At 47.7% G+C, this 16,969-nt stretch overlaps 1 protein-coding gene across 1 annotated transcript in view; it reads left to right on the top strand.

The window, feature by feature from the left end:
• Positions 1-16,466, top strand: part of LOC142365717 (uncharacterized) — a 61,999-nt gene extending 45,533 nt beyond the window's left edge. The window contains exons 8-10 of the mRNA XM_075446787.1: positions 12,792-12,901; positions 15,453-15,562; positions 16,235-16,466. Coding sequence (XP_075302902.1) covers positions 12,792-12,901; positions 15,453-15,562; positions 16,235-16,441 — 427 coding nt within the window. The 3' untranslated portion in view covers positions 16,442-16,466. The remainder of the gene's footprint in view (positions 1-12,791; positions 12,902-15,452; positions 15,563-16,234) is intronic.
• Positions 16,467-16,969: the final 503 nt, after the last annotated feature.

Below are 16,969 nucleotides of genomic sequence, written 5' to 3'. Positions count from 1 at the left end.
TTTTGGAGCAGCAAAATGAAGAGACGAAACTTAAATTAACTGGAGATCTGAAAGCCAGAGAGACATGTTGCAAAGAACTTAATAACCAGTTAAATGAAATACTTAAACAAATGAACAGGATGGAAATAGAGACACGAGAGAAGGCTTCAGTTAATAAGCAATTGCAGGCAGATCTTGAAGGGAAAGATGAAAAATTGGCGGAGCAAATAAAAGCAGATGAATATCTGAAAAAAAGTATCGATATGTTGGAAAAAGAGAAGCAGGAGCTAATGAGTGAAAATGAGAATCTGTCCAAACTCTTGGATGTAAAAGAGTGTGAATTATTAAAGAAAGTCCAGGCTGTGGCAGAAACAGAGAAGAAGTTGTCTGTCAGCGCTGCCCGTGTCTTAGCTGAGAAGAATCAGCTTCAAGATGACCTGCAGCGCTGTCTTCAGGAGATACACCAGAAGGAGCTGCACTTTCAGCAGATTAATTCAAAGGTAACTTAGAACAACAGCCGAGATCCTCAGTAGCTCATGTGAGTCTGAGCTGGTATCAACACAGAAATATTGCTCAATTGGTGGTGTCTGGTGTATTTGAAAGTTAGAGTGCTGTAAAACTTGTGTTCTTCAAAACACCCCTCTTGGCTCAGACTAGAAATTGCAAGCGAGTTCCCGCCGCCCCGCTCCCCCCCAGCGGCACCCAGCATGAGGGCACACGGTATGGAATACCCTGCTCTGCTTGGCCAGGTTGGGTCAGCCCGCCTGGCTGTGTCCCTTCCTGGATTCCAGTGAAAATTAACCCTGACCTGGCCGAACCCAGGACATGGATACATACATAAAACAACCCTTACTCTTGTGTGAACAGAATTAAAGTCAGACAAGGAGAACTGTAAAGTAAAAAACAAACAAACATTACTGACGAAACTGTGGTCAGTGATCAATGACGACGTGGCTGTGTGGATGTTTTGCTCACCCTTCAGAGACGGCTGCGTTACGCAGTGTACACGTGTCCTTCAAGTCCTGCAGCACACACGGGCAGGATTCTTCACCAACTTTCCGTTAGAAAAGAGGTTTGGAAAATTGCAGCTCTGGAAATGAGAAGATGAAGTGGCACAAAGGTTGGTTTACTCCACTGCTTTGTGGTGCTTGTGGCTTCTTTAGTCGAAATAAAGATTTTTAGCAAGTAGAAAGATATTGACTGGCTTTTTTTTCCCCTTTAATATTTTCTAGGATGAAACTAGAGCAGAAGTTCCCCCTGGAGCTCCACAGGAAAGATGTGCGGTTGTTGTTGAAATAGACAACATGGAGCTAAATGAACTCAGAAAAAGGTCAGGACTGCAAGCATGTATTAGCAATATTGTTTTCCTAACAGCTGTGTTGTAAGTGCGAAAGTAATGCTTTTCTATGCCCCTAAGGTGTTTGGGGGCAAAGGGAAAGCCGTGGCTATACAGTGGATTAAATGAATCCTAGCCATATTCTTGAATTGTTATCATCTGGTAATGTTTCTGGTTTGTTTTTGTAAAGATACATACTTAGTGGTGACTTTTATTTCAAGATCTAGTCTAAAGCATCTCATTCTAATGAAGCGTTGATCACTAAAAAGAACATTCCGTAACGAAAAAGAAGACGGAAGTAATTCTTGAAGTATGTAAAATACTGATTTTGGATTTCCTTTTGTCATAGGCTTGCAGAGACTGAGCAACAGCACGACTCGGTGCAGCAGGCGCTCTCGCAGCTGCCAGAAACACTGGCGGAAGAGAGGAGGAGGAGAGAATCTGCGGAAGAGGCTCTTGGACTCTGTGAGGAGCGAAGTCACAGGTAAATTACTGCTGTCTGTCAAACGTGTTTTTTTCTATTGAAAGAAAAGTGTCTGTAAAAGGTATTTCTTTTCTTACACTTTTGAAGTATGTGACAGATGGCTGCAATAAACTCTGAGGTGGTTTGAAATAACTTGCACGTTCAGAGAGCCAGAGCCATCCTGGATGAATGCATGGTGATGTTTTCATTTACCCTCTGCCTGGAGTAAATGCAGCGCGTACTAGAGAACTGGAAAGAGGAGCGTCAGAGTTTTTGTCTTTTATTTTTAGTGAGATTAGTGATAGGTTTTTCCTGTGGGTGTTAGATTTCTGAGCAAGTAATAGAAGAAGTAGAACAACAAATAATAGAACCTGTCTGTGAGTCCACAGTACTTGGAGCAATGCAAATGCATGTGTAACTGTGCTATAAAGCGAGGTCTAACTCTGTGGATGAAGAAAATGTGATGGGTTTTGGGATTATTTTTTTAAATTTAATTTCTTGCTTCAGATTTTGGACTCGATAGTCAGTGATATTTCTCTTTTTCCAAGTTAGAAAAAGAATTCACATCTAACAGCTTTAGTGCAGCCACTGTTTAGATTTAAAATACCATCGTCCATCTGCCTACATAAAGTGTCCATCACTGCCATCATCTGAAAAGCACCATTCAGTCAGGTAGCGATGATGGGGCTTATTCTGAATAAAGGAAACACCCTGAGAGTAGATTGCAGATCGAGACTGAAAAGGGCTTGGCAACATCAACTAAGTCTTCCTGCTTTTTGTGGAGACCTTTCACCAGTAATGTAAGTATACAAAACAATGTTTCTTTTGTGAATTCAGTACTTTACAAGAGTAGCTAATTCAGTGCTCCGCTGTCTCCCTGTAATTTTTCTGTAGCTGTGAAGTAAGCGGTTACAGGTCTGTAGCTAGCGAATACGCTCTTCAGATGGAAACCGAGGAGGAAAGAGAAGCCTTAATCCTGAGTCCTGGTGAACATGTTATTGTGCGAAAGGTAAGTGAAAGCTTTTAAAGCTCCTGAATGATGAGACACTTAAAAGTGGTGTGTACACCGTGTACTGCTAGTTATAGACTGGGTTGCAGACAGTGCAGCTCCTGATCGCCCTCATGCTGCTCCTTTCTTTTTCCTGTCTTCCCTCTGCTATACCTTTCTTTCAACTGTCGCACATTCTTGGAGTGTGGATTTCCCTTGTGAGTGACTGGGAGTCACTGATTTTGCGTTGTCCTCTTTATATGTAAGCACTGGCATGAAGCAGCTACGTGTCTAATCTGCCTTTTCTCTGAAAATCTGACTGTGAAGTACCCTCTTACTGTGTTAGGTATCACGAGGATGGGGGGGTCCGTAGAGACAGCCATTCAAAGCAGCAAACTGCTTCTGAAACTACACTTTACTGAAAGAAAAAGTCCTTAATTTCTTTCTGTTTGGGTTGTGGATGGTGAATCAGAATCAAATACAGGCAGCTGTGTAAACCGTGCCATAAAACACTTTACCTATGTCCAAATGAAAATATGACTGATCCTATTTATATGACACATGCAGCCATTAAATAAAATGTGTATGCATATAATTATGCATTTTCACTTCTCGTGTGCATATGTAATTACATAATACACAAATATCTTGTATCCATTCCTCTCCCCTTTGATTAATGCTGTTTTCTTTGGGCTTTGAATCTTTTACGCTTACAAGCTGTGCTGTGGCATCCGTTGCTGCATCAGAGGCAAAAGGTTTATAGTGCCTCGGCAATCTAAGTTGCAGTGAAGCATCTTACCTGTACTTATGACTGCTTACTTGAAATTTTTTGTTTCCTAACCAGATGAAAGGAGCAGCCCTTTCCTTCAGAAGATGGCTTCGAGGGCGAAGTCTTTACTGTTGTAAGCTGCTGACGGCCAGAGCCAAATCCTGGTTTTGATTCCTCACGTATCTAGTTACAATACATCTTGTTGTTTTATTGTGTGTTGTTTTATTGTGACTCACTGGTGTTCTCTGAATACACTGCATTTGCTGCGTAAATTATTTCCCTTTCGGTAATGGTGTGCCAGTTCAAGGTAATGGACGTTTCACATGCTGCAGTTAAGCTATGCACTGGACACAGTCGTATATATTCTTGTTACCCCAAATGAATCTTACGCTTCTCCAAATAAATTTGTGTCTATCACAAAAAGAAATTTGTGTATATCACCGTTGCTCCAAAGTTGACTTGAATTGCTCTTTAACAGTGGGATATTATATTTGCTAAGGAGAAAAATATTCCCCTCTGCCCTACAAAGAAACTGCTGCATACGAGTTATTGAATATGGTTTGTGACTACATAATGATTGATTACTACTGAATGGGTTGTAAATGATATCTTTTCTATATAAATTTTATTTTAAGAGTTAAACTATGGATATTAAAGGAATATTCAGCTTTTGCTGTTTATTGGCTTCTTGGTTGTGACAAGAAGTGTTATAGAGTGCAATAAAGGAAGAGCTCGATTTTTTTATTTTTTTATTTGGCTGAAAATAAAAGATTTAAGTTGGTTGTTCTTTGGCCGCCCAGTTTGTAATGGCTCTGACAAGGTGCACAGACGTGTGTGTGGTAGTGAGTTAAGGTGATGATTGAAGATCCAAAAATGAGATGACGTGAAGAAATGTCTTCAGCTTCTTGATCCTTTACTGTTGTTTGAAGGTGCAATTTCTGTAGCTTGTCTTGGGTTTTTTTTGTTTGTTTGTTTTGGCTTTTATTTTTTTTATTCACTTGCACTTGTTGGTGGGTTTAGTTATTGCATTTCTTTGGGGCAAAATGTTTCTCAGCTGCTCAACACGTGAAATTGAGGCTTATAAAGACACAACCTTACGTATTTGACATACGTGGCGTCCAGGTACAAACGAATAGAGGGCGGGTTTTCAACTAAGAGGCTGTAAGAAGCGGAGGATTTGCATTCAGTTTCTGTAGACACGTAACAGAGCGTTTCGCCTTGCGTAGTAATACATCCAAGTTTGTTACAGTGTTCTCTGAAACTGCACAACTACTTGGCTGATTGAAAAAGTAGCTGATTTGTGAAGACGATGGCCACTGGAAGCTCGAGTCTTGTTTTTACACCCTGTACTGTTGTTTGTTGGTGTTTATTCTCTCTGCATTTCCATTCACATCTGTGTAAAATGGAGGTACAACCAAAACAAAGCAAGTCTGAAGGAGTAGACATAAGGTCACAAAAAGGAGTAGCCGTTTGATTTCCTCTGTGCTAGACTAAAATCCTTAAAAATCTCATGGGACAAGAAAAATTTAATGAGTATGGAAATGGAAGGGTTCCATCGGTTTTACCGATGGGCAGGGACAAGGCTGACTTTGAGCAGATGTCAGTGAATCGAATTACCCGCTTCAGGTGCGAGGATGCTTGTCCGCGAGGCCTGCTGCGCGGTCACAGGGCAGGTAAGAAAGGGGGGTTGGTTGGGATTTCCATTTGCAGAGTTAACGTGTACCACATTGTATCTGATGTTCTGCTTCACTTCTGTTTGTCATGTGGAATGAGAGATGCTGCCAGCCGTAGTTACCGCTGGAGGTAAATCCTGTGAACTTTCTTCTTCTGGCGGTTCTAGAATGTTTCTTAGCCTGGCAAAGGTTTTATCTATAGAAATTCAATCTTCCCCTATACAACTGCTGTCTGTTTTTTTGTAAAATGGTAACGGCTTGTCTCTTCTGAAGGGCTGATTGCTGATTCGGTGCCTGTTTTCAGCCATGCCGTCACCCAAACACGGAGAGAAGTCAGCTATCTTCAGTCTGTGCGCCACGCAAACGCGCAAGTACAGTTGAAACATGAGGACTGTACATGGTAAGACTTTTCCCTTTCCAGCCTGAAGATGGCTGTTAACAGCATGATAACAAGCTATTCTTAACTAATTGTTTTAGAGTGGAGCAGAACACTTTGCAGTGACAACAGCGGACCTACAAATCCTTGCAGTCTTACTGGGCTCGCGTGAGGGATTCTTGTCTTCAGGGGAGAGAGTGACCCTCTGGCATGAGGCACAGCAGGTTAGCAAGCGGGAAAGGCTCCAGAGGTGTTGGCAATTCTGCCCTGATTTATCCAGCCCTTTCTGCTGTCACTGTGATAAGCAGAAACGGAAAAATAAGGTTTCAAAAAATGGCTTGAACTGTGTAGATACTCTGAACTCCATTCCAGAAGCTGATATAAATGTAATGGGAGGTGAGATCATGTCATTTACAAAGAGGCTTTTACAAATCGTCACCTTTTCCTGGGTAATGTCAGTTGCTTCTCTGGCATCTAAGCAATAGTGAGTAAAAGTGTAAGCAGCGGCAACTTTACTTTACAACTAATATTTTATTATTCTTATTTACCATCTCAGTACTGGCATTCTAGCTGGTAGGTGCATAATTCATTTTTAACAAATGAAATTTCTAGAAGAGAATTCAGCCTTGGAAGAGATGGGGTTCTGCTTGCTTCAGTCCAAGTAGAGCTGAATGTCTGTCCTCTAGCTGAACTTGTCCTGTGGTCGCGAGGCCAATCAACAGAATCTCACAGGACTCCTCGAGGCTACAGCAGAGGAGGTGTCCTTTTTGGAAGGAGCGGCTGAATGTCCTGATTAATTTGCTTTGGTAAAACCTATTCAAGCTGAAATTTATGTGGATACTTCAGATACTCTGGAGAAGTGCTGTCTGTCTTTCCTGTTTCTTAAGTACTCTTCCTTATCGAGTCAAGTTGCCAGAGAAGGAAAAGCAAAATCATTCGCTCTCCTCGACGGCCTAAAGAGGCAATCGTACTGTGTCAGGAATGGCTGATTCCTCCTTGAGATGGGAACAGACAGATTATTCCTCGTGGTTTCTTCCATCTGCGTCTTCTATAAATCTTTTAAATAGGTGTGTGTGTGTATACGTACATACCTCAGATTGCTGCATTCATGCAGTCCTGCCATCAGGGTAAAAAAAGTTCTCCCAGGGTGTCATCTTCAGTTAATATTATCATTAAAAATCTGACGTAGTCTGAGGTTAATGGAAAGGTACCCACTGACTTCTGTGATTTTTCGTGAAATCCTAGAGAAAACATAGCGTGCTGTTCACAGAAGAACCACGGTTCAGGAGGGGACTCAGGAGTAGTAACTGGCAGTATTTACTGAAAAAAAAAAAAAAATTACTGTCCTTCAGATACTTTTGAGTGTAGATCCTAAAGGTTTTCAAATCCTTAATTCCAGATTATGTTTGAGACGTTCAATGTGCCAGCCAGGTACGTAGCAATTCAGGCGGTGCTGTCTCTGTATGAATTTGGAAGAACGACTGGTGAGTCTTTCTGGGAGTCGTGTTTTCCACCTGTCCTCCTCCCGTGGATGTGCGTGCACGTGCGCCCACACAGACAGACGTCAGTTGTGGTGCACCCAGCTGTGTGTTGAGAGGAACTGGTGGCCATATGGCAACTGAACACTTCCCACCGTGCTGTGCAAGTACCTCTTTGGTTTTTTCCAACTTCACGGCAGGTATGGGTGTAGATCTGTGTCTTTCAAAAGCTCAGGTGACCGCAGCTCAGCTGTATCAACAGATGAAAGATGATAGTTTGATACTGCCCTTAATTGCACAGGATGGAGAAGAGGCTCTGGCTTAACTAGACTGTGCCAAACCCATGGTTCCTTCTTAGTTTAGACATATCTCTATTGTTAAGCTCCATTCCCAGTAAGAAAAAACACCCCAATCGGTAGCTAAATGAAAAAGTTTCATTTAAATCAGTGATGACTTTTGATGACACAATCATGACTGCTGTTAAGCGATCATTAGAATTAGCATGGAGATCTCTTCTTATTGCTGTTTAGAGTCTGATCAAGCATTAAGACGATAAATTACTTCTTAGCAACCCTTGAGTCTTTGTATACTTTGAAAAAAATCAAAATGCCATCTGCCTCTCTAGCCTGATGCCACCATATAATTTTGTATAAAAAGATCGCCAGCTTACAGGAATTACAGTTGTCATAAATACTTGTTTTGTGTTTAAAAATCAACCATTTGTATGCATGTTTGGTATCAGAAATGCCTTATTCATTTTGAGTGGAAAACATGTACTTCATTTCCTATCCAAGAATAGAAGTGACATGGCTGTGCACAGATAAACTCTTGTTATCTTTTCCTTAATGAGGTGGTTTATTTTAATGGCAGATTCCAAGTTTTGATTTTATAGATAGAAGTTTTTTTACAGTTTGTACATTGTTTCATGTCTGTAAAGCGCTAGGGGTTCTCTGAAGTGAAGTTGTCTCCGCGTACGTGTAAGATCACGATTGCTAGCATCCGTTCAGCAAGAGCAATACAATCAAATTGCTGAACGTTACACGTCTTTTTTTCCTCAAAATGCTTAGTTTGTGCCAACAATTTCATCTCACGTGAGCAGCTCTTCAGTTACAGCAATGACAGAAGCAATCGTCACGTGAGCGTCTTTGTTGTTGCGTGTCACGGTTGAGAATACGGAGTATGTGGAGACCCTGTGTCTGTGGGCAATAACCAGCTTTTCCTTTTCTTTGACTTTCCAGGAGTAGTTTTGGATTCTGGAGATGGTGTCACGCACAATGTGCCTGTCTATGAGGGCTATGCCTTGCCCCCATCCTGAGACTGGATCTGGTGGGCAGATACCTGACTGACTAACGCAATGAAAATTCTGACAGAGAGAGGCTACTCGTTTGTCACCACTGGTAATGAGCTGGGCTTTGGATATGCTTTGCATATGTTTGCTCTGTTACTTGTCATCTTATGCGGGAAGCCTGTACCTGGTGAGATGCATCAAAATCCCTGTCACTAGGTTGGCCTGGGAAAAACAGTTCCTGTTAGCTAATGGGATGCTCCTGGCTTTGGCTTTCAGCGTGTTTGTTGAGCATCAAGGACAAGGATGCCACCGTGTTTGGGAATCCTGAGTTACTGGCAAATTGAACGGGTTGTTGTGTTTTGATTATACCTCTTCCACAGAGAAAGGAACAAAGTTAGTAGCTGGCAATGGGTGACCCTCGGGAGATCTGGTCAAGGTTTTGTGACGTAGACATGTAAACATTAATCTTTGCAGTATTCTGTAGTACAATATATCTTTTACTTGCCGATGAGGGAAATCTGGTAATCCAAAGGGAAAGTAATGTTGCTGAGACAAGAGAGAGGGCCAATGAACCACACGACCATCATGAACTCAGGGAAATGTGCATGAGAAAGTCTGTGTCCTGGCTGTTGTACTGTATGTTGATTAAAATCTTGTTGGCTGTCTGCAGCGGAACGGGAGATTGTGAGAGACGTCAAGGAGAAGCTTTGTTATGCGGCTTTGGATTTTGAAAATGTCAGTTTAGAGGTACCTGCATCGTAAGATGATTTCAGCCTCTTCTAAGTGCAGTAGAGTTTCTAAGGTGATGATTTGGAGTACTGTCAGAAGATCGTGCTTTTTATCTCGACTGGCTGATGTATAACTGCACGGTGCTGCTTATGTGGGTTTTATATCTAGATGCTGCTTCAGGTTATTGTTTGATTATATTAATCTGTAATGTAATCATACAAAATGAAATCGTACGTTATTTTCCAGTAGTTTTATCTGTAGTGTCAAATTTCCCATTCTATCCAGTGGATGACTGCCACTTTCTATGGTAACTTGTACTGCCCTCACACAAATTTCCTACTTTCAATTTAAATTCCACTCGTGAGGAGTGAGCAAAATGACTGCGGGCAGTTTGGCACGATTTCCATTAAACGAAGTGGTAAAGCTAGCTGCGTTTGTGTGTAGAAAGCAAACTATTGAAGCATTAATATAGCTCCAAGTTCTGCATTTGAACATCAGCAGGAGCGATGTTCAAATATTCTGCATTTGAACATCAGCAGGAGAAATGCTCGTTAGGAGGTGGGGGGATTTGGCTGCCAGAAGTGTATCGAGGATCAGCGTTGGTGTTCAACAGTGGTGTCAGAAACGTAGCGGTGGAAATCAGGACTTCCTGGATCACAGATCTTTGTGAAAATATGCGTGTTAAGCTAGTTTAAAAGTCTAGTACTTACAGTCCTGGGAACACAGTTTGGACTTTATCTGGTCTGTTCCTTTTCTTTAGCAAGGAACAGTACCACGAGATGCTCTCCTGAGCATCACGTAGGTTTTTTTTCCTGGAATTTTCTTGGACTACTGAGCTTCCCTTTCATTTGAACAGTAAGAAAAAGAAGGGAAGAAAGAGAAATCACATGTGTTGAAACTTCTTTCCACTCAGGGATGGAATCTGCAGGTATCCACGTAACCACTTACAACAGTACTCTGAAATGTGATATCGCCATCCGTAAGGATCTCTATGCCAATAACGTCCTCTCTGGAGGAACCACGATGTATCCTGGGATTGGCGATCGTATGCAGAAAGAGATTACCGCTTTGGCTCCAAGTGCTATGAAGATTCAGGTAATTTTGCACACCTGCGGTTCCAGAAGAAGCTTTTGTTGGAAAGTTAGATCCTATAATCAAATGCAAATGTCCACAAGGGAATGTGCAGGTCTTGCATCCCAGGCCCTGATGTTAGGAGACCCTCGGACAGCCTGCTTAATTCGTGCCTCTTTTCCTCCTAACAGCCAAAGCAGAATGAAGAGAGGGATTGGAGAGGTACTGGAATAGAAATGGTTGCTGAAGCCATGGGAGTTTCTGAGGTCATTTTGAGAAAATGTGAAAGAACAGTTAAGGAAGACAGTCCTGTGGGCTTCCCATTGAAATAGGGCTAAGAAGGAGAAAGGGGCTCCTTGAAAGACACCACAGAACAGCAAGATAGGTAGGGATGAACCTAGAGAAGATGGAGCTGTAAGTACCAAAGGGAACATGACCAACCTGAGAAGATACAGGGGATATTGTAGGCTTCAAGGCTTGGCTATCAGAGAAAAGGGTGAAAGAATAAATCCAAAATCCAAGCAGCGTGCAAAGTCTGCGGCTTGTTAGCTGTTTGGAAGGACCCTTTTGCCTTGGAGCAAGGCAGTGTGTAGTGAAATAGAGAGGCCATGTTTGTACAGGCAGCAGACGACATGTTGCACGGGCATGACGTGGACTGGCAGGCGTGGAAACGGGAGCACGCAGAAGCAGGGGTACATGCAGTGTATTTGAGCAATTCAGTGGCTCAGGCGGGAATCAGCGGGAGGTCTTCTAGCTTCACATCTAGTGCTTAGCTAGATACACAGTGCCAGTGTATCTCAGTGTTTTGGGGTTTGGGATTCTTTTTACGTAAAAGAATTCCTTTATCATTAGAAAAATGCTCCGACCATTCTGTGCAGTGTTGTCCCAGCGGTCTTTATTTACAACCAAATTGGATAAATATTTCAAAACTTTACTTTTCTTTCGTATACTTTTGTAATTTGTTGGTAGCTGTGTTGTAGGCCATCTGCAGATCTCTCACGGGCTGCAGTATTTGTCTGTTCATAGTAACGTTATAGCAGCTCTGTCGACTCAAGGTGGAAGACAAAATATGGCAGCCTTTCTACCTCTTCGGTGCTTTACTTCATTGGAGTTGTGCTTTGATGATGAAAAGCGTTTCACCTAGTTGTTTCCTCCAAAGAGATGTTTACTGTGTTAGCTGCTTGTCACTTTATTTACAACAGATTGTGCTTCTCTTCTGGAGGATTGCACCAGCAGAATGTAAATACTCTGTCTGGACTGGGGGTTCAATACTGGCGTCTCTGTCCACTTTTCAGCAAATGTGGGTCAGCAAAGATGAATTATGAGGAAGCTGGCCCCTCTATTGTCCATCGCAAGTGCTTTTAAATACTTCCGTCGCGTCCTGTCGGCGATAAGTAGTGCTGTTCCTCTACACATCACCTGTGCTCATTCACCTCTGAGGGTGGTTTGTCTTGCTTGCATCCGTTAAAAAACCACGGTGTATGGATGTCATAGAAATTAGCAAGTTACTTCTAATTTTTGATGCTAAAATGAGACTAACATTTCAGTGATGGGTGTTTTCCGAGACTGAGAACAGTAGTTATGCTATCCACCTCCCTTTCTCGTGCATTTGTAAGAGTTGTGCTAGCAGCCAGGAGGACGCACCCCCATAACGATGCTGTACCCGCCGTACCCGCTGGCGCCGCCGCGTGGCCGCCACGCGGTACTGCAGCCCGGCGTTCGGCGCAGGGTGTGTCCCCTCCGGCGCGCCGTCGGCTCGTGGCGCATGCGCGGTGCGGCGGAGCAGCATGGCGGCGGTCTGGTGTCGGGTGGCGGGGCGACGGGGGAGCAGAGAGGCCAGCGGTGAGGCGGGGGCTCCCCTCCGGCGGGTGCGGGGGTGCGTGGTGGCTTCCCGAGGGTGGTGGGACGGGAAGCTTGGAGCCGGCCGCTGCGGCAGGCTGCAGGAGGCGAGGCGGGTGCGGGCAGCCCCGGGGCCAGAGGCGGGAGGTGACGGAAGGGAAGGGGGGAAGGAGGCGGGCACCCCCCCCCCCCGCCAAGCCGGCAGCGCTCCCCCGGCCCCTGTCGCCCCGCGCAGCCGCCCCCAGCTGCAGCACGTCCCCTGAAGCCTGTCCCGGAGCGCCCGGCCTCCCCCAAGGCCCGTGGTGCGGGCGGCACGCTGGCCATGGAGCGTGCCTCGGCCTCCCTGAAGGCGGTGGCCGCTGCTTGTTTGTGTGTGGCAGGGGCCGCGCTGAGGACGCGTTTGTCCGTTCGTGGCCTGGGGATGCCGTTGGCTGCGCCCGCTCCGGGCTTGTGTGGGCTGCGTGTGCCGGGCCTCGCTGTGCTGGCGGCGTGGGGGCGAAAAGGGAGAGGCGGAGCGCTGAGTGGCTGCGGACAGGAGGTGTCGCGGCTGAAGCTGGAGAGTCCCGAGAAGGCTGAAGAAGAAGAAGAAATGGAAGGCCAGCTGGCTGGCAGCTGCCTGGCGCTGCGGGTGAGGAAGGCTCCCTCTTGGTAGCCCGCAGCAGGCCAGGCCGCCAGCGTGCCCCGCAGGGTCTGTATGTGTCACCAGCAGCAGCATGGTCCGGTTGTGGAGCGCGCGAGCGCGGCTGCGTGCGTAGGGAGCCTTGTCTCGTAAGAGCTGCGAGACATGGACGTTTTCTCTTAGGTGGGGGACAGCCAAGCGACCGGAGTTACGGAAGAGGAATGGAGGAGAGCAGGACAGAGAAGCGTCTGAAGCAGCAGAGTCTCCCGGGAGCGCGGAGAGCGAGAGCTGCGGTGAGTGGCGGGCCCTCGGGGCCCTGTCGCCCCTCTTCTGCGTCCCGGGCCCTCGCCTGGATCCTTCTCTCTCCCACGCTGCTGTGATTTTTTGTTTTTTTTCTTTTTCCTTTTGTTTTCCTTTCCCTGTACCTCCCGTCTTCTGTCTGTGTTTGTGTTCTGCTCCCTCTCCCTCTTTTTCTCCCTTCAGAATTTCTCTAGCCGGCTCCCTGTCTCTATTTCTCTGTCCTGCTGGCTGTCCGGTCGTTTCTTGCTGTACCTCCCTGTCCAGCCGGCTCTCTTTTTGCTCTCCCTTTTTGCCTTTCTCTCCTTCTCTGTCCTGCTTCATGGCCCTTTCTTCTCTTTCTCTCCCTCTCTGTTCTCTAGCCCCTTGCTGGTTTGTTTTGGGGTTTCCCTGCACACACGCCCCCCGCCCCTTTCTTGGTCTCTTTGTCTAGATCTGACCCTTTCTTTGTTTCTCGGTCCCTTTTTTCCTGTTCACTGTCCTTTTTCTCTCTCTGTCTGTGTCCCCTGCGCTCCGTTGCCATCTTTATCTCTCCTTTCTTCTTCATCTCCTCCCCCTGCCCCCGTCTCTCTCTCCCTCTTTCGCGCTCACCGGCCCTACATTTTCGTGCTCCGTCTCTGCAAGGCTCCTCGTCCCTGTTTTTCTTGATTTCTCTACCTCTCTGGCGTTTCCTTTCGACCCTTCTTTCTCTCTGAGCTCCTCGGTCTTCTCCCTTGTCTTATTTTCCTCTTCCTAGTGCTCTGCCCTTCTCCCCATCGTTTATTTTCTCTCTCCGTTTCTCTGCCCTGCTCCCCGTCCCTCTCTTTCTTTCTCCGTCCCCCTCTGCTGCTCCACAGCAGTGTTTTTCCTTTCTCCGGCTCTCTGACCCGCTCCCCGCCCACCCAGGTTGACCGTCCCAGGTTTTGTTCTGCGTCTCCATCCTGCCGCTGTCCTGATCTATCCTTTTGTGCCCTTCTCTTTCTGTCTCTTTTCGTGTGTCCCCGCTGCTTTTTTTCCCATCTCTGTCCAGCTCCCTGTCCCTTTCCTTTTTCCTCTTGCTGTCCTTTTGCCCTGCTTCCTCTTGCTGTTTTTTCTGCCTTTCTCTCTCTGCGCCATTCCCTCTCCCATCCTTTCTTTCTCGATCCCCCTGTGCAGCTCGCTGTCCCTTGTTTCCTTTCTCTCTTCCTCGGTATTTTTTTTCTTTCTCCATACCTCTCTCCTGCTGCCCGTCACGGTCGCATTTCTCCCCCCAACGCTGTCCTGCTCTGTCCCTTTTCTCTCTCTCTGTCGTTTTGTCCTGCTCCCTGTGTTTGTTTTTTAATTCCTCCCTCAGGGTCCCTCAGCCCGGTGCTGTTTTTTCCCTTCTCCGCCTCTCTCTCCTGCTGCCCAGCTGAGGCTTTTCCCCCTCCGTCTCTGTCCTGCTCCCCCGTCTCTTACTTGTGCCTGTCTTTCACTTTGTCCTGCCTCCTTGTCCCCTTTTTCTCTCTCAGTATCACCTTGTCCCGCTCCCTGTCCCTGTCTTTCTCTGACAATCTGTCCCGCTCCTTGTCCTTCTCTTTCCCTTTGCTGTTATTCCCCGTCCTTGTTCTGGCCTTTCTTCCTTCTCTTTCTGTCCTACTGCCCCAGTGCCTCTTTTTCGACCGCTGTCCTGCTCCCTGGCCCTTGTTTCCTCTCGCCGTCCCTCTGTCCTGCTTCCTGTCCCCAGTTTTTCTGTCTCTCTTTCTCGATCCTGCTGCCTGTCCGGTCGTTTCTTGCTGTACCTGCCTGTGCAGCCGGCTCTCCCTTTTTGCCTTTCTCTCCTTCTCTTCCTGCTTCCCGGCCCGTTCTTGTCTTCCTCTCTGTCTGTCCTCTATCCCCTTGCTGGTTTGTGTTGGGGTTCCAACCCTGACCACCCACCCCCTTCTTCGTCTGACCCTTTCTTTGTTTCTTAGTACGTTTCTTCCTGTTGCCTGTCCTTTTTCTCTCTCTGTCAGTGTGTCCTGCACTGCGTGGGACGGTGGTGGGAGGCTGAAAAAGGGTGGGAAGCTGGGGGGGCGGAGTGGAGGCTGGAAAGAGGTAGGAGGTTGCAGAGGGGTGGGAAGCTGAATTAAGTAGAGGCCAGCAAAAAGGGAGTTAGGAGGCTATCGAGGGGTGGGAGGCGGGGGGGGGGGGGGGGGCGAGGAGGGGGGAGTAGAGGCCAGGAAAAAAAAGGAGGCCGGAAAGGGGTGGGAGGCTGCAGAGGGGTGGGAGGCCGGGGGCGAGAGTAGAGGCCAGAAAAAAAGGGAGGCCGGAAAGGGGTGGGAGGCTGCAGAGGTGTGGGAGGCTGGGGGCGAGAGTAGAGGCCAGAAAAAAAAGGAGGCCGGGGGGTGCGAGTAGAGGCCAGAAAGGCCCTTTTTTGTGGCTTCTTCCCTGTCTTTATCTCTCTTTCCTGCCTTGTTTACTCCTCTGATTCAAGTTCTCTCTCGATCCGTGTGTTCTGCTTCCCACTCATCATATTCTCTCTTTTTCTCTGTCCTGTTCCTGAGGCTTCTTGTCTAGGAAGCCACGTCTCGTATGAGCTCTAAGACAGCCACATGCATTTTCTCTCAGGTGCAGGAGAGCCAAACGATTGGAGTTGCGGAAGAAGAAGGGAAGAGAGAAGGGGAGAGAAACATCTGAAGTGTCAAAGTCTCCCGGCAGCACCGAGAGTGAGAGCTGCGGTGAGTCCTGGGCCCTCGGGGCCCTGTCACCCCTCTTCTGCATCCTGGGCCCTCCCCGGCTCCCTCTCTTTCCCCCACTGCTACGATTATTTTTTTTTTCTGCTCTTGTGTACCTTCTTTCTCCATCTGTCTCTGACTTGTCCCCATCTTTTAGGTCCTCCCTCTTTCTGCCCTGCAGCCCGTGGCATTTTTTTCCTTCTTCCCCTCTTGCTGTTCAGCTCCCGGTTACTAGTTTTGCTTTCCTCCTACTCTGTAGCCTGTCAGTACTTTTGCTGTCTTTGGTGCTCTCTGTCTGGCTCCTCGTCCCTTGATTCGAGGTCTTCCTTCTCGGCTCCGTAGCACGTCACAGATCTACTGCTTTCTCCATGTCTATTCTATTCTATTTCCTCATCTCTCTTTGTCCAGGTCCCTGCCGCTGTTCTTTTTTCCTCTGTCATGCTGCAGGGTTTTTTTTTTGCATCTCCTTCCTGCTCCCCATTCTTCATTTTCGGTCTGTGTCCTGCTCCCTCTTCTTCTTTCTGCTGCCGCTCTTGCTCTCTTGCTGCTGCTTCTTTCTCCTTGTCTGTGGGACTGCCTGTCCCCGTCCTTCTCTCGCCGTCCCTTTCCCTGCTTGGTGCTTTCTCGTTCCACCGCCGCTGTCCAGCCACCTGTCACTTTTCTCCTCTCTTGTAGTGGCCTGCACCCTGCTCCTCATTTTTGGCAGCCTCTGCCGAGCAGCGCGTCGCTCCGGGAGGCGACGGACGGACTGTTCGCCGCTGGATCAACGGGCACAGCTGCGGGAAGGAGTGCCGAGGTGTCGGAGGGGCAGAGGGAGCGTCGGGGGCCCCGAGCCCCGGAGCAGAGCGGCTCCCGGGACTGGCTGGGTGCGTGACTGAGTAAAGACGTGCGGTCCCTTTTGCCCTGGCGGGTGCGTTTGTGCTTGGTTTGCACGGGACGAGGGGCTGCGCCAGAGGCCAGGGGAGGAGGGGACGGGCTGTGGGGCTGGGGCGACGGCCCCCTGTTCCTGCCGGGCTCCAGCCGTGGGCCGGGGCCGGGGGAGCCCCAGGTGCGGGCAGCGGGGCTGATGGCGACGGCCCCTCCCTGTGCCGGTGGAGGGCCCGGTGCTGCCGTGGCGCGGGTGGCCGTGGAGGGGCCGGTACGATCGCTGCTGCCACCCGGTGAGCAAAGTTCGGTACTGCGGCTCGGGCGGCGCCAATGCGCGGTGGCGCCGTGTCCAAGGGCTCGCTGCTGCCACCCGGTGAGCAAAGTTCGGTACTGCGGCTCGAGTGGCGCAGGTGCTTTGCGCGCTGGGAGGAGCCGTGCCCTGTGTGTCCGACGCTGCAATAAGGAACGCCTGCCTGCTTGCTGAAGTGCCCAAAGGGCTTCAGAGAGTCTTTGTGTTTGCCCAATGACGGCATCGTGGACTCC

Source organism: Opisthocomus hoazin, chromosome W (assembly GCF_030867145.1).
Source record: "Opisthocomus hoazin isolate bOpiHoa1 chromosome W, bOpiHoa1.hap1, whole genome shotgun sequence".
In the NCBI taxonomy this organism is placed as follows: domain Eukaryota; kingdom Metazoa; phylum Chordata; class Aves; order Opisthocomiformes; family Opisthocomidae; genus Opisthocomus; species Opisthocomus hoazin.
Note: the sequence above shows the minus strand (reverse complement) of the source record. Positions and strands in the feature narration are given on the sequence as shown.